This window comes from Phascolarctos cinereus, unplaced genomic scaffold (assembly GCF_003287225.1).
Source record: "Phascolarctos cinereus isolate Bilbo 61053 unplaced genomic scaffold, phaCin_HiC Scaffold_726;HRSCAF=1367, whole genome shotgun sequence".
In the NCBI taxonomy this organism is placed as follows: domain Eukaryota; kingdom Metazoa; phylum Chordata; class Mammalia; order Diprotodontia; family Phascolarctidae; genus Phascolarctos; species Phascolarctos cinereus.
The window spans coordinates 335,352,179-335,376,133 of NW_027556098.1; the positions used below are offsets into that span (position 1 = coordinate 335,352,179).

Sequence of the window (23,955 nt, forward strand, 5' to 3'; positions counted from 1 at the left end):
ACAGATAGGTTATTGTCTCTGTTTTGATACATTAAAACACTTGTTGGTGAAGTAGTGATGATCTTTACTTAATGAGAATAGAAACGTCTGTGAAGGGAAGATGCAAGTGCTGCATGAATAGCAATTCCTGAACATGCAATTTCTTTGTACCTCAGACTTTGTGTTTTACAGAATGGGTGAGAGGAAACATTGTTTTAAGCTGAAGATCTTGTGCCTATGTGACCTTGGGCAAGTTACTTAACTCCTCTAGGCCTCAGTTTTCTCCCTGTAAATTTAAGGGTCTTGGACTAGATGACTTATAAAGGCCCTTCCAGTTCTAAGTCAATAATCCTCAGTGATCACTCAGATAACTAGAGAGCTTCATATGACCTTCCTCTCCTGATCCTTACGGCTTACTTATTAGGGAAAGAGAGTGCTATCTGGAGAGGGGACATAGCAGGGTAGCATTTGTAATATTTACTATAAAGATACATTTGTTACAAGTTTGACATATGCAAAAACTATCCATGAGTACTCCAAACTTACAATGTAAAAAGGCAGATGACATTTTTCTCCATGCCATAAATTGTCTTCAAATGTATCAGAAGTGTAGTTTTTCCCCCCTAGTATCAGTGGAAATAAACAACTGACCATTATTTCTCTAGGAAACCAGAGATAACCTCTCTTGTTCATCTACCTATTTTCCTAGCCCTGTTCTCTGATGTGCGTATATGCGTGCACACCAGAACTCCTGTATTTTGTAACAAATAATTATAATTGACATTATGAATAATCTTTTTAGAGAATAAAAAGTTGTAGTGTCCTTCTCTACCAAAAACTGTTCATTCCATTAGCCTCTATGAGAAATTATTATGGGACACTATAGGCCAAAGTTAGGATTAGAACAGTCCAAATCTAATTTCCCAGCAAGAGCTGGTCAGTTCGTTAACTTAGATGCAAGAGTTTATTTATGCAATTATGGATGTAAACATACTTGAAAATTAGACTTGGCTCCATGTTGTCTGTTGGCACACTTTTTATTTTTAAGTCCCCATGCTCTTAACATGAGAGGCAGGTTAGAAGAGTGGCTGGAGAACCAGCCTCAGAGTGAAGAAGACCTGGCTTCAAATGTCATCTCTAAAACCTACTGACTGTGTGATACTTGGCATGCCTCTTAACCTCTCAATGTCCCCAACAACACCTTAGGGGCATAGGTTCTAGGATACTAGCCCATCTGCTTTGGTATAGGGTCAGTCACACTGAGAGTTTCCAACCCCAACAAAGCCCAGTCCAGACCAGCAGCAAAAAACCAATTTGTTATAAGCTTCTTCTCTGTTGGTTCTCAGCTACATGGCTATTTTGGGGTTGAGAGGCTGAAGAAACATTTATGTGATGAAGTTTAGCAGCTGGAACTACTCTGAAATGGCTAGAATGTCCAGTCCAGGAAATGTTTCTGCTTAAGATGTGGCAAAACAGCAACAGGGATCACTGAAGAGGTAGTAAGGGCGAGTGTGTAAAATGCTATACACAGGCATTTTTAACAGGAGATTACTCCTGCCCTTGGTATGTAGTTTATGCATTTATCATGGTTAATTTAAATTATTTAAGTTCAGATTTGCACTGATCTAAGAAGCACAATTCATTCTCAGATCATTAGAATATGTATGAGTAGAGTTTTTGTCTTCTACATTCAGTTTGCCTAAAGGTTGGTTTCACATTGTTGAAGGTTAAACCTCAGAGATAGGATAGAGCAGAGATACCTGGGGACATTTGGGAGAAAAGTTATATTACATGAAGTTAGTGCTAATATTCCAGAATGGAATATGGTAGGGCATAAAATTGGGACAGTAAATAAATCATGGGGAGATAGAAAAAAATGAACATGGGTTGTAGATTTTAGATTTGGTGTGTAGGTAACTTCAGAAACCCTTCATGGTATAGGTAATATTCTCCCACCCTGAAATTTCCATGGCCTTTATTTTTGGAATTTTCTTTTCCAATTTGGTGACTTTTTCTAAATGACAGTTTTGTTGTTTAGTTGTTTCAGTCATGTCTGACTCTTTGTGATCCCATTTGGGGTTTTCTTGGCAGAGATACTGAAGTGGTTTGCCATTCCCTTCTCCAGCTCATTTTACAGGTGAAGAAACTGAGGCAAACAGGGTTAAATGACTTGCTCAGGGTCACACAACGAATAAGTGTCTGAGGCTAGATTGTCACTCAGGGAAATGAGTCTTCTTGACTATAGGCTTGGCACTCTATCCATTGTGCCACCTAGCTGCTCCAAATGCCACATTATATTAAATGACTTGTTAGTAGAGAAAAGTGAAGTATGGCTTTGTTCTAGATACGTAAGGTCCTCTCTAATTTCTAATGTTTTAGTTTGTCAGTTGAAATCCAAGAGTGGGGCAAATGCTTGGCACACAAGATGATCTACTGGAAAGATTGTTTATTGGCTTAGGAGTCACAGCCCAAGTTCTAGGCCCATTTTCACTAACTGGCCAACTTTGAATAAGTCACTTCGTCGCTGGTCCTCGGTGTCCTCATTTGTAAAATTTGTAAAATGGAGAGGCTTAGACTAGAAAATCTCCAAAGCACCTTTCAGCACTGCTGTTCCATGAATAATGATATCAAATCCTGTAGTACCACACAGGCAGAAGTTATCTTCATCTTCCCATTTGCTTTCTCACTATATAGGGCCACAAGGTAGGCTGCCTCACACGTCATGGCCTCTGTGATCTGCTGTGGCTGCAAAGCTGATATGTGGTGCCAAAACTTCATGATGTGGTGTCTTGCCCCTAGAGTTTAGCTACACTGAAGTCAGACCAGCCATTTATTTAGCAGCCTTGGCTGAGTTACAGGGGTCAGTTTGTATCCTGAGACAGTCAGATGTTGGTGGATCTTCCCTCACCCATGATTTTGGTTCTGTTGAGTGTGCTTTTAAAGGGACTTTTTACTTCATAAATGCATGCAGGCAATCTGTGACTGATAGTTTATGGTTGTTCAGTTGTTTACAACTTTATTTGGAATTTTCTTGGTAAAGATCCTGGAGTGACTTACCATTTCCTTCTCCAGCTCATTTTACAGGTGAGGAAACTGAGGCAGACAGAGGCTAAGTGACCTGCCCAGGATCACAGCTAGTAAGTGTCTGAGGTCAGATTTGAACTCAGGTCCTCCTGACTCCAAGGCTGGAGCTCTACCCACTGAGTCACCTAGCTGCTCCATATTAAGCTATTCTTAAGAAAGAAATTAAAACAAACAAACAAATCAGAACCGTGAAAATCCATTTCCTAACCCAGGTAGAAAGACTTTCCTCCATTCTATAGAGAAGTTAAGGAGCAGGGTTACTGTTCAGGTTCCTGATAAGGTGACAGAAATTATTGCAAAATGTTAACATTCACCACTCACCAGAGATCTACAAGAAAGTCACTAAATCTCTTCATGCTTGTGTCTCTGTCTATAAAATGGCAGTGATACTAGCATCATAGGGATATTATTTGAGAGACAATAAATACGAATGTGCTTCTTAAGAAAATCATTCACTGTAATTTACATATGGTTCAAAATCATATCTCTATTCATCCTAAAATAAAAGCACTTATTTTGTAGCTGGAATTACCCTTATTATCCAGACTAGATTAATTCATGAGCTAATGTTGAATAATTATAGGACCAAATACCAAGAGCTATAGTCCGGAGACATTTTTCATCATATCTAAATAATTTTTTCATTTCACACTTTGGCAATCTGTAGAATGCATATGATACCTTTTGAAAGCAAAATATTTTTGCAGTGTCCAGAAATGCTCCTCAGATACAACAGGTATTCTTACTTAGAGGAGTAGATTTGGTTTTGGGACAGTTTTGATCAGTGATCTCTCAGTCTTTATCTGAACAAAGTATTTCAGGGGCAGTATGTTCCATAGACTAGAAATCACATTTGTAAATAAAATAGCATGACATTCATCATAATCAGCTATCAATTTAAATTCTTGGATAAATTCTAAATATATGCATATTTTTTTCTCTTAAGCTTTAAATTTTGCCACCTGATCTCTGAATATTTCCGTGTTTTAAGTAAAGAAATTACTTGCAAATATGTAATCTTTAATTTGAATTTGTATGCCAGGTAGACATAGTCAACTCTTAGAACTGAAATTTTGGTACACTCCCTTATCTCAGAAAGACCACTAAGAATTTTCTATTAACAGAATGATAATTCTGATTTATTCCACCCTAGGGCTCTTTCTGTAAATACACTTGGGTCTTTTGCAAACAGGATTAAAAATTGAACAACTCTAAAATTATAATCCATCCCACCTATTTATATACTGGCCCTAGAATAATCATTAACCTCTCAAAGGTGGTGATTTTGTTTTGAATAATATGGAAATTAGCCTGCCTCCCTCTCTTACTTCCTCCTGGGAATCTGGCTGGATTCACTACAGCTTTCAAATGCTTTACAGTCATTAATAACATGTTACAAATGTGGGGTGCAGGCTCGTCTCTCTGACTTTTCCGTTAGTATTTTTATTCAGTTTTATTTTTTAAAAGGAAAGAAAATATAACCTTTAAACTCCTCTCATTAAGGCTGCTATTTAAAAAGCACAAAGATCAGGAAATCCCAACTTCCCACAGCAATATCAACTCAGCTGTGCTCCATCTATCTATTATAACGTCTCGATCATACTGCCTTTGGCCATGTAACAGGCATACTATAGGAGTTAATAAGCATGTGAGTTCAATTGCTATTGTAAGTCAGGCTCAGTTTTTATGTGAGGTGTTGCCTCAATCAGATTTCTGCATACTCGCACATCTCTCTGATTCTGCTGAGCTAGCTTCTTTTCCATTGGCTGTTTTTGCTTCCTTTAAACTAAGCAGAAATAACAGTATGCTCTATTAAGCCATAACAGTAGTCGTCAGTGAGGGGGTTATTTTTATAATTACAGATATACCGCTTCTTGAAATTGTTCCCTGTTCCAGATAGACTGGAGCACATCATGGTGTGCATTTTGAATAAGGAAGTTGCTGTTCAATTTGCTGTTACCTCATCAGAAATATTCTTGAGAAGCACACTTACATGCTCTGTGAAAAACTTGAGTTCTCTTTCAGGGCCACTAGAGGGCATGCAAAAATCATTTCCCTTACCTAGTTCATTAGGAAATGCTTTCTTCTGTTTACCAGCTGAGTAAGTAATTGTCTTTATTGCATAGCTAGCACACATATAAGTCACATTTCAGTTTGCAGAAGCTGACTTTCCTCTTTGCTTATACCCATGTTTTTCTCAGATTTCACTGGCTGCACCCGACATTGCAATGGAAAATGCTTTTAGCACACTTAGATTCCTTACTTTATGTGTCTCCTTCTCCTGATCCCTGGTCAGCAGATTTCTCCTTACCCCTCCTCCCTTCTTTGAAATTAAATCTATAAGCAGCTGCTTTCCTTCATTGAACACTCTGAAGGTGCTATCTGTTTTCATGTGATTACTTTTGTGTCCGCTGAGAAAATATAATGGTTGACTCACTTCTGTATCCTAACGAAACCAGATTCTGCATGCTTTCCTGACTTGCGTTTTTGGTTATACTGCTTCAAATCTTTTATTCACGTGTATCTTCCATTATTTCTAAAACTTTGGCAGGTTATTCTGCACAATTGTGATTTGCTTCTAATTAAGCCTTCTGTGATTTGCATCTGTTTCCCAATAAGGCTTTTTTTTTAAACAGCTTTGTAGCAAAGCATTTTCTAATATTCATACCTCATGAATTTTGAAGGCTTTACCTCATTTGAAAAGAAAATTCCTCATTGAGAAAACCCTTCTCTGCTTTCTTTTTGAGCCTTAATTCAGTTGCAATCATCAAAACTCTGAACTTTGCTTCTATTTGAGTTAGGAAGTTAGTGTATTAAAAAGTTTTGAGGTTTTTTTCTGTCACAGCAGATAATAACATGCAGGCAAACGAAATATGAACACCAGATAAGCTTATTTCATTTTGTTTCTGAAAAGTAAGGTGAAGTAGGCATGGTGGAGAGAGAACCTGCCTGTTAGAATCAGAAGACAGGTTCAAGTCTGGCCTCAGACACATACTAGCCCTGTGGGGCTATGCCTGGGGAAGTCATTTGTGTGCTTAGTGCCCCAAGCAGGTCTCTGAGAGGTCTGTTTCTGTAGAGGAATTTTCTCACGGAGACTTCCTTATACTGATGAAATAATGTTTTTCTAGACCAAAGAAATTTGGTCTTGAGTGAAAAATGTCTTTAGAACTCATTTCCCCTGAAGTTTTTCAGTAACCAAGACTGAAAAAAAATAAGACAGAATAGTTATTTGACCATTAAGAAATAGTTTGTGTTTCTCAAAGGCCAGTGAGGTTGAATTCGGGATTTGAATGAAATAAAGGAATTCAAACTTTAAACTGTACATTTCTTACTTTACTAAGAAGGTCAAGCTGAAAATTTCTCAAGCTCTGGTTAGCACTTAAAACCGCTACCAGCCAATCAAAACGCTCTGTGTCAGGCATGGAGTATTTGGTATTGGCTTTGCCAGTAACCATTTTGCTTGACCGTTTGGTACAAGAAGAGTGACAATGGAAAACAACTTTGCTCTCCTAGTTTGCATAAAATAAGTTTTGGCATTGTGCTTCTTTCTCATTAGACTGTCTTTAGAGAAAGATTTTTGCCTGGCAAATGAAGGCAAGGGTTATTATTTCAAGCCATATGAGTAGCAGTCAAGAATATTGCACTTCTTTCCTGTTGTTACCTCTTTGTATTTTTAATTTTATTCACTGTCTCTTTCTGTTCTACTGGCTGCCCTTCGGGATAGGCTGACCTCTGCTCTCCGTATGACATCCTGCACTTGGACTTTCGTCACATTCGAAAGACTGTTGACACTCTGCTGGCACATGGGGAGAAACCCCCTCAACCAACTTCTGCCCTTCGCTCCAGGGACCTTCTAGGCTTTTGTCTTGTCCACATATTCTTTGTAGTGTTGATGTATATTACTTATCACTGGAATGCTCTGTCGGCATAATCTATTCACTCGCATGTGCGTTCAGACATTCTGCTTTATCTAACTTTTTACAGGTACTTTTCACTTCTTCTTTTGCCTTGCAAACTTCTACTCCTATCATCTTTTCAATAATCTCAGAAATTTGAGCCAAGACATTTTCATATTAAAGTTTTAGGACAGAACTTCTAAGTCAACTATAATGTTAAAGATCTCTCCCTACCCCACTCCCCCTCCACATTTATTTCAGTCACATTTAGTTTACTGAGTGCATGTGATATCAGCAGCATTGCTATTATGGGTTTTTCCTGATTTATTGCTTTGAAGTGCCTGAAACTATACCAGGGTAGGGGGGAAAAAAAAAGGATTCTGCTTTTAAAAAAAAAAGGCGCTGAGGTGATTCTTTATATGAACATTTTTCCTTTGGGCCAGTAATGAACAAGAACTGTAGTGCAGGGTTGGGAAGATAAGTGCTGTTTTGGGTGCTACTGTCATTCAGAGTTGAAAAACTAAGGCCTCAGTCCAAAGCGATCCTAAAATTCTTCAAGAATGAAGAACACAGAGAACAAGAACAATTTTAAAATGGGCCCATTTTTAAAAGCCCACCCAGGGAACTGCTCTGTCTCTTGGAATTCATCTGGATTCTTCTCTCTTCTCTAGGTAGGAGCAATGTGTAGGGTTATTGCCATTGTACCAACCCTGAACATGTCATATTGTTATGGTGGTCCAGGAAAGACCCCTAAGTGGAATTAGTCATTAAAGTATTAAATGGTGGGATTTGCTGCCACAAGAACTTCTATACATTGGCATCCTTCCCTTATTATTGAGCCTAAGACTCTTGACAGCTGTTTTTACAAAGTCATTGTGGGAAGTGACAGTTGACAGAGAAGTGGGACCACACTATTTCTAAAAACATTTTTATACACAATGTAATTGATGATTTTGCATTTGAGTACTTCATCTAACAATTAGATCAGAAAAAGTGGGTTCTAAATTCTGCAGGTCCAGAATATGATCCATTTGGAATATTCTTAGTGCTGGGTTTTCAGTATAATTACAGGATTTGATAAGATTAAGACCTCGTGATATTGGAGTGCTCCTTTAAACCCATGAATTCTAATAAATATTCACTGACAAATTATTTTCATCCTTAAAATGAGATTTATAGGATGTTGCTTTAGCTGCATTGCTCATGGAGCGGTTATACAAAGATGATTAAAGAAAAGAAAATTTAATCCATACCTACCCAAAATTCTGAGAACGTCTTCTTACCTTCTGGTGAGAGAATGCCATACTATATAAAAACAAGGAAATTGAATCCTGTTGATTTAAATTCTATTTCTACATGTGGCCTATAGCTATTATTTTATATTAATACCAAAGTTGTAATTTATTTCCCAAATTTAGAAAAGATAACAGTTATTCTCTATTAAGGTGAACTCTTAAGCTTACCAGAAGGATAACCAATCTTCATATAGAGTTTCCAGGAAGACACATTTTCCCTCTGAATATTCCTGTGAACCCCGGCAGGCAAGTACCATCTAATATAATTCAAAGAAGAGATTTACTCAGCTTTCTTGCCATCCAGTCTGATCTAACCCAGATTGTATAGCATAGGAGAATGGCTAGTTTTCTAATAGAAAAAGCTACTGTTACTGAGCCTTCTTATCATCTTGTTGACAAGGCTTCCCTTTCTGTCATGAAAACTAGGCGTTGATTGGAAAAACGCAGGATTTTTAAAAAAAATTATCCAGCCTTGTTTTATGCTTGAACAGGATAACCAGTAGGCACACTGGATTGTATGACCTTGTAATCCAATTCTGTACAGCACCTAGCACAGAATCATGAACCTTCAGGTGCTTAATAAATGCTTTTTTGAATGATATTTTTGGAGTTTTTATTGGTATATCTGTAGCTTTACACCGATGTGTCTAGAGCAACTCTCAGTGGTTCTAACAATTTGATATTCTGAACCCACACAGTGCCTCATCCGCCACCCCCATGAGAGAAGGTGTGTTGGTGCTACTCTCTGAGGTTTTGATGAATAGTGTTTTTCCAGAAGCAATATAGTATATTGTAGAGGAAGCTTAACATTGTATCCTTAGGTCAGAAAATGGAATGAATTCCTCTGTGCCCTGCTATTAAAAATTCCAAAACCTTTTTTTTTTCCTTTCTAATGCTACCTCTCACCAACTCATATGTCTACCGTTTAGCAACTTTGAATGGTACATGTACAAAGCTTACTGTCCTACTGAGTGTGAAAGCTTTTTAGAGATTTGGTGGCTTTATTTTTTTTTTTATTTTTATGGAAGAGGGACCACTTTCTAGTCCCTCCTCTTAATGCTTCCTTTGTTTTTTCCTTCTTACAGTGTCAGAGCCTAAGATGCAGTAAGCTCTTCTCTTGCTTGTTTCTCCAGCCTATTTATATGACATTTGCTAAGAATGCCCCCTTCTAGTGACAATATTTATAAGTCTGTAATTATTACCCACCCACAGTTCACCATCGTTTATGAATGTTCAGAAAAAAGATAGAGCCCTATTCGCTTACACCTTGTAAATATCAGGCATCAAAGGTACCAAAAAATATTTTTCTCTGGAAGTAGAATATGGTCTAGGCTGACTACCTATCTGACTCAGGTAAGACAACACAGCAGGAATGATAAGAGACATAGTTAGATGAATAAAAGAATTTTGATACATAGTTTCTATTTGATTATAAGTAGGGAGTGGAATTCAGGAAATTTCAGCTTGGATTATCTTTCCAAAATGCTTCCAGATCCCTAGATGACTCATGACGAAGGGTAGGTCCTCATGAATACACCTGAAATTTCAAGACCGTTGAAATAGTCATGGTGTAATAGGTGACCAAATCCCCTAAAAAGAGCTAAAATCAGGATGTTACTTTTGAAGGTTGGACTTCAGGTTCTAAAGTTGGCTTGTTGTGTTCCATTTTGTTAATACTTTGAACCAAGGCAGTGACTCTTTATGGATAATTCATTATTTCCTTTTTTTCCCATGGGAGTTACAAAGTTACCAGTATAAGTAAATCCAGTTTAGGCCAAGAGGTTTTTAGTATCACTTAGATTTTCATAAATGGTCTCATTTGCCTCATCATTCAGTCATTAAGTAATGTTTTCTCCTAACCTTATTTTGCATTTATATATTTAAGTAGGTATTTAATAAATGTTTATTGATTAATCAGACATTTTGTTCAGATTCATCATTTTAGTCTCTGGGTAGACTCAAATAATTAGGATATTTTTATTATCTTAACAATGAAATTTTTAAAGGTTTATAAGCTGGGTTAAAGTCACTTATTTATATCATTGGGGGAATACTTTGATAAGTTTGTATGGAATTGAATATATGTGGTTTTGTGTGTTGCCTTTCTTTCTGTCTCTGTCAGCAGTTGGCTTCTGAACTGTCCAGACACCTCAAATTGAAGTGCCAGAGGGTGACTTTTATTAATCTTCTTATTCGAACAGGCAATGGGGATTATGTGTGTTATTTGAAAATCTTAATGAAATGTACATATTCATATATGTATTCTGTGTATCAGGAGAAGTTGCTGCTATTTCTGCCACAGTATTTAAATGGTTCCATGTGATGAGAAGTCGTGTGTGACCTGTAGTCATAGTTCTACAGAATATACACGATGATGCTGTATAGCATCATCTGCTCCTCTGACATCTTGGTTACTGGCTTCATGGTCCTGCTGTTCCCATTGAGCCAACCCATTTCCTACTGCTATATACTTGTGAGTTCTTTCCACTACTGCAGCTTCGCAGACACCAATGACCATCTTTGCCCTAGCTGGTTCTTTGTAGCATCTCTCCTGCTTGCCTTATTTCTTGCTTTATTTCTAGTAGACTCTTCAGCAAGCCATCCCTTGTGTGTCTTCTAACAGCAAAGGTTACCTGAGAAGTTGGACAAAATTATTCTTTCTGTCTGTGAAAGGCTTCCCTTCCTCTCATGCCTCCCTCAACATTTTCTTGTGAATGGCACTGTAGAAAGGCCACTGGACCCCGGGAATCAGGAGACCTGGGTCCAAATTCTGGCTTTGACACTTCCTAGCTGTGTGACATTGAACGATTCATTAGCTGATCTAAAACCCCAGTTCCACATTTGTGACATGGAGTTAATAATATTTGCAAGTAGCTTATTTGCAGGTTTGTTGTAGAAACAGTGACTTGTGAACCTTAAAGCTCTCTTTGCTTGTGAGTTGTAATTTCTAAAGATTATCAAATTCTGATACATTGCTAAAAATCTCTGTAGTATTTATTGTGAAAGATGTGGGCCTTCATCATCCCATTCTTATGAAAGCTAGCTCTACTTTTCAAGGAAAAGTCACCAGTAGCACTGGTTTATGTCTATGAAGGTCCAGCTTTTGACATTACGACCCATAATCAGTCATTGAGTAATAATAATATGTCATCCCCAGATGCACACACGTTAAGACTTACAAAGCACATCCTAACAATTACCCTAGGAGGCAGGTTGTAACCAGAAGTATTATTATCTTCACTTCCTGGATGAGAAAACTGAGATTCAAGTAGTGGGATTTGTTGATAGTCACAGAGCTGGTAAATGTTGAAGCCAGAAGGCCTCAGCTAACATCCAACACATATATGCACTGCAGCCATACTGCCTTGTAGAAGAATAGTAAGATGGTTTGGACTTGGGCTTTCCATTGACGATATGGCGGGGTCTCTTTTGGTTTTGGTTTTTTATTTTATGCTGTGTGCGTGTTTCTCTGTGTCCTGCTGTTTAGTTATTCGACTTGTGATTGCATGGCCTTCTCTTCTGATTCATTTTTTTAGTGTTCACCAGTTGGCCAACAATTTTTTTTTTTAAGCTAAGCTCACGGTTGAGTATCTGTCAGTGTTTTAGTATTCCGACCCCAGTGCTATAACTTTCTAGCTAAGAAAACTTCTGTGCTTTGGCTTCTATGAAATCTAGTTACTTTTAGTGTTTTTTCCCACTGATTTACCTGCTTTCTCTCCTCTTGTTTTTCTGTCTTCAACATTTTGAGGAGCAAATTTAGAACCCACATCCTCCCCAGACAGTATCCCAAGTGGGTTCTACTTTAATACTGCAGCCTGTGCTGCCCTTGAGGTTTTTCCTCTAATCAGAATGTCATTTTTCCTTGGCAGGCAGTCGAAGGGAGAGAAAGTTCAGCAAACTACTTGCCCCCGGTTAAGACCGAGGGAAAGGAAAGCTGAATGTTCTTCCTCCAGCTAGCTGCCTCTCAGCTCTCTCTCCTTCCTTATTATTCTCTCCCTCTTGCCTCCCCAAGCTGAGAAGTGCCAGGTCGCTGGCTCCTCATTACTTTTCCATTCTTGAGATGAGGCTGGAGAAGGGAACCAGGCTGTATGAGCTGGCTAGCTGCCAGATCTTTCTTTACTCTGGACCAGAAGTTGTTATGCCTAAATATAAAGCTTTTAAGAAGTTACTAGATGTAAAAATCATTTTTCAATACTCACAAATCTTGCTCACTATTTCCTTCTTGGAAAGGAATGCAATCAGTTATAAAAACAGCAATTTAAAAAACAGTAATAATAAAACAGTAAAAAAAATTTATATGAAGACTTTACACTTTACAAAATACTTTTTTCACAACAACCCTGTAAGACAGATAATGCAAGGTATTGTCCCTGATTTTAAGTCAGGGTGCTTATCTAAAACCCATACAATTTTGCTGTGGAAATTAGGATCGACCAGAATAAACAAGTTTTTCACTAACATTTCTTTTCTCCAAGGGACTTAGTTGTTGAGTTGCATTCACATTATTTCACTGAACTGTTGTAATCTCTTCTAGCCAGCCTTTGTCAGACTGGGTGCAGACAAAAGTAATTTCTTATATTACATCATGGTCATTTATTTTCTGTATTGTCTCATGATAAGATTGGGTTTTCAAAGTAAATCAGAACAACAGCACTTGAAAATTCTAATTTTTTTTAAATAAAAAAGCACGACATTGACCTAGTTTAAATGTGAACTCTCTAAATATAACAGACCAAATATAACAAATAATTGGATTTTTTAACATCTTGATAGCTAAATATCCAAGGAGGTCTATTCTGTAAGCTAGAAAGCTTTGACAGCGTTGACGTGCATCAAAGCAAAGTTATAATTCCCTGGATGGAACAGTAAGAAATACATTTTGTAGGCTAGCTCCCTAGTCTGATCCTCTTGAAGTTATGTCTTGGAGCCAAGGTAGCAGCATGACTTTAATCCCACACCCTGATTAGTTCTATAGCCAATGAGAAATCCTTAGAGGAGCCTTAGGCAGCTATTGGATTTGAAAGTACTTCCACCCTAATGCCCAATCACCCCTTCCCTGAATTCCTTTGCTCTTCCTCCTGGTCATGCAGATGTTTACCTGCTGACCTCTCCTCCTCCGTCTGCAGTTCCACCCTCTGAATTATGTTGCTGTAGGCTTGAAAGTCACATGTGGAAAGGACTTATGCCTGGCTTTTTCATTTTTCCTTTAAAAGAACAATTTCCTTGCTTAGATTAGAATAATTCTGCTTGTATAAGTTAGCTTAATTGCTTTTTGGAAAACGTTGAGATTTGCTGTGGTTTCCAGATATTGGTTAGCATGTAGTAAATTAGTTTCTTATCTCTTACATAAATAGATTGATTTCTTATGTAAGTGTGTGACTGACAGTCACAGAATTAATGCCTGATCACTGGACTTTGCCTAGTTTGGAAACAAGATGTTCCATGAAGCATTATGTGTACTCTTTCTGTCTCCAAGGGCACAGGTAATATGATAAATTGATAAAGTGATGATGAGGACTAATCCATTTCTCAGTCTGTCTGTCTGTCTGTCTATCTATCTATCTATCTATCTATCTATCTATCTATCTATCTGCTTGCATTTCTATTTGGTCACATGAAATTCTTATGTCCAGGACCGTATCCATGTATTTGGGGCCCTGAGAGCACCCCAGAGAATATAAATATTTTTAAGTACTTTTAAATGAGCAGTATGAAGTCTCAGAAGAAATGTTTGCCCACGTCTTTAAAAGTCCTCAGTCCTCAGACTTGGCCACAGCCTCAGCAGGGCCAGATAAATTCAGCTTTCTAGGCCTTTTCAATAGAATAGTCAATGACATACTAGTGGTCTGTCTCTCTGACCATTATCAATACAGGCTAATAATCAATGGAAAGCAAGGATTTTATTTTGCTTTTATTGTAGCCCTAAGTTGTTTTACCTATCAGTAGTGAGAAGAGCACCAGATTTAGAGTCAGAAGACCTGAGTTAAAGTCATTTTCCAGCCCTAAGCATCTACAGGACCCTGGACAAGCGCCTTGCTGGCGTATCTGTTTCCTGATTCATAAAATGAAAAGGTTTGACTAGATGAGGTATAAATCTGTCTCAGCTCTAAACTCAATTATATCTTCAATCAATAATAATTGTCATGGGCTTGCTACAACAATTAGCATAAAATTATAAACACAGTTTGTCAGGGTTCTTTCCTCCCTGTCCCCCTTACTCGAATACTCCTCACACTTAAAACATTCTATAGTGATAATATCTGTTTCAACAAAGGAATAGAAAATGAAGAAACTCCTGGAATTTTTATGCCTTCTGTATTCTCAGTTAAGGTGTTTAAACAGATTTTCTTTTCTGGGAGTTGTTCCCCTTAACTTAGAAAAATGTGAAGTTTCTTTACATTATAGACTTGGAATAAGTTCTGTAGAAGGAATATAGGCCAGTAGGAAAGAACCCTGGATTCTGAGTCACTCCCTGGCTCTGCCACTTTGGGAAAGTCTTAATCCCTTTCCATCTCAGTTTCCTAAAGTGGAGACAAATCATAGCTGAATATTGATGATAATGCATTTCATGGAATTTAAATTTTTTTTTTAATTAGTGTGTTTCAGTCAGTTAGTCAGTAAACATTTATTAAGCTCCTACTATGAGCCAATCACTTATGTAAAGCACTGGGGACACAAAAAGAGGCAAAAGACAGTCCCTGCCTTCAGGAAGGCCACAATCAAATAAGGGAGACAAGAAGCAAATAAATATGTACAAGCAAGCTATATACAGGATACATAGAAAACACTTTTTTAAATAAAAATATTGCCAATCCTACTGCATTCTTTCTCATTCAAGAGCCCTGGCTATCTGGTCTAGGCTTTCTCTGCATAGAACTTACTCCATTACACTAAGTGTCTGTGTTACAAAAGTTTTCCATTTAATGTGTCATCTTTCTGAGTGGGATTTTTTTAGGTGTCTCCCAGCTTAAAATCATTAGGCCTAGGCCCAGGGCAGGGAAAGCATCATCTGGACTCTGTTATGCATGTCCTGTTCATTCAGTTTAGCAGATATTTATGAAGTATTGAGCACTGAGCTCCATACCAGGGATACAAGCCCCAAAACAGCCTCTTTCCTCAAGGATCTTATATCCCATTGGGTGAGAAAGAAGTAAAGATGAGGTAATTTGAGAAGAAAGAGAGTATAACAACTGGGACCTCTCTCCCTCTCTCTGTCTTGCCCCCACCCCACTCCAGTTTCTCCTTATGTTCCTTCATATTTCCATTGCACATACATATTGATAAATTTCACTTTAAAAGACCTCTCTATAGAAAAATTGAAGCCTATAAACCTAATGAAATAAGGTAGAGGAGGAAATGGGGCAGGCAATTATTTTCATCACAAAAAGATTCATTGTTCCACAAGAAGGATTGAGGATATAGGGTTGTTTTAATATGTGAACAGCCCTAGTGTGCTAACTTAATTGTTGAACCAGAACCTAGATTTACTTGAGACTTTGCCTGAGTGCTTGTTTATGGTGCCAGGTGCGATACATCTGTACATGTTATAAGCCTATTAACTTGGTTTCCAAAGTTAGCTTAAATAGGCAGTAATTTTGCCTGTGCCTATATCCCACTGCGAGTTAACTGGTTGGGAGAATTTTCCTGATGTTTCTGAGGTGGCGTTTTTTCATGTGGAGGCATTGCCCTTTTTCTTAATTTCTCTGGGCCTCACTTTCCTCGTCTATAAAATGGGGATCATTATTATTCCTGTTAAAACCAACCAGATCAATTTATATTGATAGCCATAACAACAACAACTTAGTATTTCTGATTTTGTGGCATGTGTACTTCTCATGGCTCTTCTTTCACTTCCCACTAGATGATCCTAACAACCTTATGAAAGGATATCATCCTCTTCTTGCTGGTAAGGAAACCGAAGTTCAGGGTGATTAAGCAAGTCATCCAGTGTCACAGAGAGCCCTCACAGCTCACATTGGCAGAATAGAATTGTAAGGTTTTCAAAACTGCTCTCCCCTCAACTACTATGTATTTATCTTCTGCCTTCTTTTATAACTGAGTCTCAGAGAAGTTAAGCATCTTATTGAATGTCATACAGCTAACTGTAAAGTGTCAGAACTAAGATTCAAACCCAGTCTCTGCTGACCACAAGTCCATCTTCCTTCCCACCATATTCCATTTTCTCTGACCAGAACCCAGCACTAGAACCCAGGTCGCTTCCATCATTACCCTACCTACTAGCTGGTCAACAGATACACGTGCTCCTCTAGGTTGGCCATTGATTATGGACAACTAAATAGACCTTACTCTGAAATTGCCCAGTTGGAGTGAGGCAGAGCAGCCATGAATTAAGGCTAGGGAAGTTTAACAATATTTGATACACTTGCCTCAGGCTGAAATGGGAGGCTGCTCCTCCCAGTCTCTCTGCTGTCCAGATCTTGTGCCCCTTGTCCTAGCCATAGACCTCGAGGGCTAAGGAAGCAACCCCAGCTGAAAACCCTTTCCTTCTTTTAAGTTCTGGCACTAACTCAGTCCAGGGAAGCCTCCTGAGCTAGACTTCCTCAGTTCCTGTTTCACCAGGGAAATGTCAAATACCTTATAGCTTTCATTGGCTGTAGTATTCATTGCCCCTGGGTCCAACTTTGAAGGTGAAGTTTAATTGTCTTTAGCTGTTGTTTCCAAGACAAAAGTATGAATTTCCTAACTTTCCCATCTTGGGAAAGATAAAGAAGGGAAAGCTGAGGTTAGTAGTTTGCAGCCTGAGCCCTAGGGAGAGGGAATTCTATGTGTAATTTACTGTTGTTGTCTAGTCCCTTTCATATTTGGTGACAGTGTTGGCAGTACTAAGCAGGCTGAGGCCCTGGCTTTATGAAATCAGCAGCTGCAGTGGTGACATAAAGCATGAGCACATGCAAGTGACAGACTTGAAGAATGGCACCCATGAATTTCTCTGCTTAGTAAATTTCCTCTCTGTGGTATTGGTGAAATGAATAGGACTTTCTCTGTGAGATTTGGTAAACTTTTTCCCATATAGCTCATCTCATAATTTTGTCAGAACTTAAAATACACACACACACACACACACACACACAGAGCAAATAGTTGTCAGTTTTCCTTTTCATATGCCAATAACATTATTTCAGAATAGGTTGTGTGGCACCTGAAGTACACCTGTCAATATGAATTAAAAAAAAGTTTATGCTTAAGATTCATGTTGTTCAACCACTTGCAGGGCCTATAGTACAACTCTGTAAAGATAGGAATTTACAGCAAATTGGGTCAGGGTAGGCTGAATCCCATAAGGCTAGAGAAAATAGATGTGATTGCAAGCTAAGAGATACCTTGTTAGTATTCAACAGAAGCTTCTGTAAAGGATAGAGAATCCTTCATCTATGGTGACTTAAGATAGACCTTTATGGAGACAGAAGGATTGACCAGATACATTTATTTCAAATCCTGTATTTCTGCTGTTCTAAAGAAGATTGAGTTTCTAAATGGACATTGTATACTGTGAGGCATTTTGAAAATTCTGTTAACAGTCTTTTTTGCATTCTGTTGAAAGTAATCACAAACATGGAGAGGGACAGAGGGAATAAACATGTATTAACTGCCTACCGTGTGCTAGGCACTATGCTAAGTGTTTAACAAATATTATCTTGTTTCATTTGAGGGCCTAGGCCTTAGAAATAAGGAGAATATGATGTTGGTTAGGCTGGAGAAGTTTTGCTGAAACCCATGTTTCCTAATGATGACAATGTGGCCAGTGAGGAGTTTGTTTTACATAATGTAGTATCCCTTCTGTTTATAAAAGTGTACATCAAATTAAAATCATGAGAGGCCCTTCACTTTGTATCATTTCCTTCAGCATTGTAGGAACCACATACGTACATGTACAAAGGTCATTCTGATCTAGTCACTGAGTGCAGCCTTTTGACTGAGTCCAAGTTTTACGGAACAAATCCTTTCATTAAGGGGATTTGTTCTGTAAAGTTTGGATTCAAAGGGCTGCACTTGAGGACCTAGTGGGCCACACGTGGCCTCGAGGCCACAGGTTTCCCACCCCTGGACTAGATCATAGAAAGTGTAGGGGCGGGAAGGATCCCTGCTCTCAGCATCCCAGGACCTCCAGTCCAGAATTCTCAAACTCATTTTCTATCCTGCCATCAAGCAATAGAGGAGGATCCTGGAGGATGGGTATGCTATATGCTTGGAAGATCAAGTTTGGGGTCCAGGTTTTGTCCCTCAGATCTGCTTCTTTCTTCTTTTAGTGTACAGTCACAAAGTCAACACAAACACACACTAGAAAAAGGGAAGAAAAATCTACTTTCCCTAGAGACATTGAACAAATTTGGGAAATTGAAGTATCTGTTTACAGCTTAAAACATGTCAGCATTGATCTAGATTCCACTACTTAGATTAATTTCTAGTTCAGTCCTTATCTAATCACCAGCGAGCATAGAGCTGTGGAAGGAGTACTAGATTTGGAATTAAATGGATCTGGGTTCAAATTCTGACTCTTATCACTACCATCATGGCCATGAGGAAGTCACCTTTCTGGGCTTCAGTTCTTTATCTGTTAAATAAAGGGTTTGGACTGGGACTGAGGAATCTTAGTATAGCTAGAAGTAACCTTAGAGGCCATCCAACCTAATCCCCTTCATTTTGTACAGTAGAGGAGGAAGATGATTTGCCTACAAGTATACAGGTAACAAGTGACAGAGGCAAGATGAGGAAAAAGGTCCTATTACTCCAGATCCAGTGGTCCTTCCTCTCTGCCATGCTGCCTTTCATCTTGGAGGAACCTTCTAAATCTAAATGTTCTGATCTTTATGATCTTAAACTACACCTAAGCATTATACATAGTTGTCCTAAGAGGTCAGGGCCCCCACTGTACTACCTAGTCAACCCACATCTGTAGTATTACACTAATTTCTGACTATTATATTTTGAAACAGACTTTGGCAAATTCAAAATAAAGAATTAATTTCTAAGAATTAGACTTGTCTAATACTGGAATGGGCTGCCTCATGAGGTCTGAGATTGAGAGCTGAAAGAAACATTCCAGATCATCTAACCCAACTTCCAGATTTTATAGATGACAAAACTAAGAATAAATTCCCCCACTAATTCTGTCACTAGGTGGAGAAGTTAGTTAGATGACTGTTTGAGGGTCACGTTGTAAAAGGGGATTTGTTTTTCAGCTATGGGTTGGACCAGATAACCTCTGGGGTCCTTTCCAATTCTCTGAGCTGCTAAGGAAATCCACAATGTCATATGAAGAAACCAGCAGGCTATATGCAGCCTTGGAAGATCAGTGGAAATCTTTTAGCGGGGGAAAAAAAAGGAGGTTTGTGAAGACTGCAGTTAGAATTGTGTTTACAAATAGCCTTAAAAGTAAGGAAGTAAAATTGACTAGCTCACCCAAGTTTTTCTAGAGATCTCTGCCTGCTCTGAGGAGGTCACAGTCCGTACTGTGAATGAAATCAGCACTCCATTCTCCTTGGCCAGATTACTTGGGTTACTTGGACTGGGCAAGTCGCTCTTTGCAAAGTGTTTCTCTGGGAAAGGAAATTACCTTCTCAATATTTGTAGCCTCAGGCAGAATGTGTCCAATTCAGCCTTTTCAAATAAACGTTTTCTAAGCTTTCAGACGTATCATATCATCCTAAGTAAATCCAATTAAGGACCCTTGCAGAACTGCCATCAAAATCGAGAACAGTATTTTGGGGAAATGAACAAATGTCCTGGGAGATGTAGGGAAGGGGTATATTTCTACATTGGGGTTACATAAATATGATTATTCCTAACTTTTCCAGTACTGGGTTTAACTTGTTACATGCAATAAGATATGATTAGTAGAATCAACTCACCAAATGATTTATTTGATTTCTTTTTCTATTTTTTAGGAAAAACTTTGTCTACCACATCACATCCTTGAGGAAAAAGGCCTGGTCAAAGTGAGCATTACAGTTCAAGCATTATTAGATGTCACTGTAACAAAGGCTTTGTTCACATGAAACCACCTTCTCTTCTTTAAATCAACCCAACTTCACCAGAGGGCAAGAACTCTGCTCCTGAATTCAGTTACTCCCTTCCCACAGCACTACTCCAAATTCCCAATCCAGAAGCGCATTGAAAGTACTTCCACTGGGAGAGAGAAATTCTTTTCACATCTGAAATCCAGCCTAGAGACTTGAAGTGATGCGGCCAAGAACTAGCAACCATTAAGAAATGAGCACTTCCAATCAATGGAGCTTTCTTCTGCCTTCCATATTCGCCTGCTGCCTTTACCAAAGCACCGAGGACAGCTGTTTTTGCAGCCAAATGCATTCATTTTATTCGTACCAAACTCATACGTTTTGGGGGAGGGAGTTAGGGTTTTCACCATCAGATTTTTTCAGGATGTTGCTTCAGACCCATTGCCTTTTAAAAACTATTTAGAACATACAAAATATTTATATAAATATTATTTATTAGTAAGTTGTTATTCATCCTTTGGATGCAAAATGTAAATTAGGAAACTGTATTTTATTACTGCTTTTTTGTGGTTAAACACTTTATTTTAATATTATAAATATTTAGTTATTTTCTATCCTATTTGGTGTGCAGTAGCTGTAGACTTTAGTAATCATGTTTTCTAGTGTATATGATTTATTAAGAATTCCACAAAAATAGGTGCTTCAATGACAGCTGTTTTCTTGGGGAGGCATTGTTCATATTTTGGTTTCTGGAACATCAGCCTAATTTCTATCTCTGCATTCCATTCAATTTCTTACATTCCAGCAATCCTGTTGTCCCCCACGCTAATGAATTGACTTAAATCAGGAGAGCACCCACAATTTATTTGTAAATAGCTGTGATGATAAAAAGGAAAGATTAAACTTGAAGACAAAATGTGAACAACTATTTTTTTTGGATTGATACTTATTTTTACTATGCACAAGACATTAAACTTTTAACACAACGAATAGGAGTTAGCATCATGAATCTTGAAATATAGTTTTGCACTGTAACCTGGGTAACTTAAAAGAGTTCAGCACTAGAGGCAGATACTGAGAAAACAGCACAAGAAAGTGAAGATAAAAAGTTTACTCTTTAACCAAAAAGGTCTTTAGTGGGCCCGGCATAAAGGGAAAAGTATTGACTAAGTTGTCAAAGTTCATTTAAGGTCCATTGCACCTGGATTCAGTGGAGTGATACTTTTTTACAACTGCCATTTTTTTTAAAGGGAAAAGTTTCTGAGATGTAGAAAGTTTATTTTATTCTATTTTAGTGGGTGGGCTGGGGTGGGGGTGGGGGAGGATGGGAATTTTTAGGGTTTCAAGGCAATTCTTTAAAGAGTGCAAGATTTCTTTTCTTTGTCCTGAAACCCCAGAAATGAATCTCAAGTCCTCAGGCCAGCCACGTGAAGATGCTGCATGTTGTCTAAAGGACGTCTGGTAGAGATAGCAGAGCAGGAAAGCTTAGGATCATAGAATCATAGGAGAAGAACTGGAAGGGACCTCACAAGGGCTTCAGTCCAACCCCTTCATTTTATAGATGAGGAAGACCCAGGGAGCTAAGCAAGTGTAGGTTTATGAAGCAGCAGGGTGAAGGAGAGAATATAGAGAGCACTAGAAAAGAACCAGCCAGGAAAATACAGAGACAAAGATAGTGGTTTGAAAGACTCAGCTATGTTTAAATCACAAAACCTATTTTAGGCAGTTTATGCGTGTTCACTCTGATGCTGCATTTACAGAGACCAATATTCCAATATTCTTTCAAAGTCTTGAATATATGTGAATGAATGCCAACCACATTTCCCAAACGGCAGAGGGCAATTGTCATCATCACATTCATCAGCGGGCAGCGCAGCACCTGGTGAGGAAGCTAATGGGGAACCCAGCGGCGATTGACTGGGAGTACAGCGTGCATTAAACGTTCACTAACTTTAACCAAAGCAGAAGCTTGTGTTCTAAGGAAGAGGCATTTGCTGAAGAGTAATTTGGATTGGCGGCGAGCATATTGTTTCCTATATGATATACTGTGCACTTTAACGCTAAATTAAAAATGTATTTTAATATTTCCCAGGGCTGCACAAATACCTGTTGTGTCAAACAGCACAAATGGTAGAAAGAAGAGAGATTTTGAACAGAGTATATACAATTTAAAAAACATTCAAAGATTGATTATATGAATAGGAATATTGATTGCTGCATCTCGAGGGGCAAGAATGCAGGGTCCTGAAGTATTTTTTTACATGTATATATGGCAACATGAAGCTTTGTAATCATTGTTTTGAGAGATTTTGTTTTTTTCAAAATTAAAATATTTCTTTTGATATTGATTTTCAGTATTTCCTTGAAGTTGGTTATATGATACCAGTGGCTCTCACGTGTTTTGTCATATGCCCTTTTTTTTTAAAGTGCAGTCCTTGTCTGGCTAAGGTGTCTTCGAGAACATTTGCATATTCTACATGCAATAAAATGTGCATGGCTAACTGACAGCACCATGAAAATAATATATAGAATGCAAATAGTATTATCATTTAATAGTCATTTGTACAAGTCATCTTGTTTATTACTCACAATCTGATAAAAAAAATCACAACATAAAAGTAGAACAGGATCTTAGGGATGACTTATTTTAACCCTCTATTGTATAGGACTCTAAGGGCTGTAGAAGTGAAATGATTTAGCTAAGGTCACTTTGGAAGTTAGTGGCAAGAGGACTGAGTCTTGAGTGACAAGATCTAGGTTCAGATCCCCACTCTGATGCTTGCTACCTATGTGACCTTGGCCAAGTCACTTAACTTCTGTAGGCCTTAGTTTCTTTATCTGTAAAATGGGAAGTTGACTACATGGGCTCAGGTCTTTTCCAGCTTTACACTATAATACTATGACTAGAACCCAGGTCTCATGCCCAAGGGAAGCGACGGAGTATAAATACAAATGCCTAGGGCCAATTAAAAAACAAAACAAAACATGACTAGATTTAATCTGAGTCTGGACTAGGAAAGGCATAGGAGGCAGGAGATGTTTCTGCATTAGGATGACACAAATTGTTTCAAGAAAAATAAACTGAAAGTACATTGTGTATAGTTTTTTAAAGAGATAATATATGAGTTGGTAAGGGAAGAAGAATTTAATGGTTAAAACCTTGAATATTGATTAAATACCTATAAAATGGAAAAGAACAACTTGCTATATAAAAGAAATGCAGATGTCTTTATACAACGAGTTAAAGTGGGGAGTGTAAGTAAAATTTATTGCACATTAGTAGAATCCAGAAAGCAGAAATAGCATTCAATTTTGGATAAGGTAATAGTAAAAATAGATAACATCCAGGGAGAGAAAAGAGGCAATTATGTTATACTTAAAGGCACCGTAGATAGTGAAACAAGGTCTATATTAAATACATATGCATTGAATAGCATAGTACCTAAGTACTAAAGGAAAAGCTAACTAAATTGTCAACAAAAAAGTACCCACATAATGAGATAATAATTGCAGATAACTCCAATATCCCACTTTCAGACATACAGAAAATCTGCATTATTAAGAGCCAATTATGGATTAGAAGAGAATGTTGGGAAAACAATGTTGGAACTCTGGAAATTATTGAATAGGAATCAAAGTGTTGTTTGGCTCATACAAAACAACTGAGGACATTGTAGGACCTAAAAACCTCAATACAGAAAGGTTAAAATATTAAACATTTTA

General features: G+C 38.0%; 1 protein-coding gene across 1 annotated transcript in view; it reads left to right on the plus strand.

The window, feature by feature from the left end:
• LRCH1 (leucine rich repeats and calponin homology domain containing 1) overlaps window positions 1-22,580 on the plus strand; it is a 252,689-nt gene extending 230,109 nt beyond the window's left edge. The window contains 1 exon segment of the mRNA XM_020993705.2: window positions 20,161-22,580. Within this exon segment, the coding sequence (XP_020849364.1) occupies window positions 20,161-20,271 (111 nt within the window). The 3' untranslated portion in view covers window positions 20,272-22,580.
• Window positions 22,581-23,955: the final 1,375 nt, after the last annotated feature.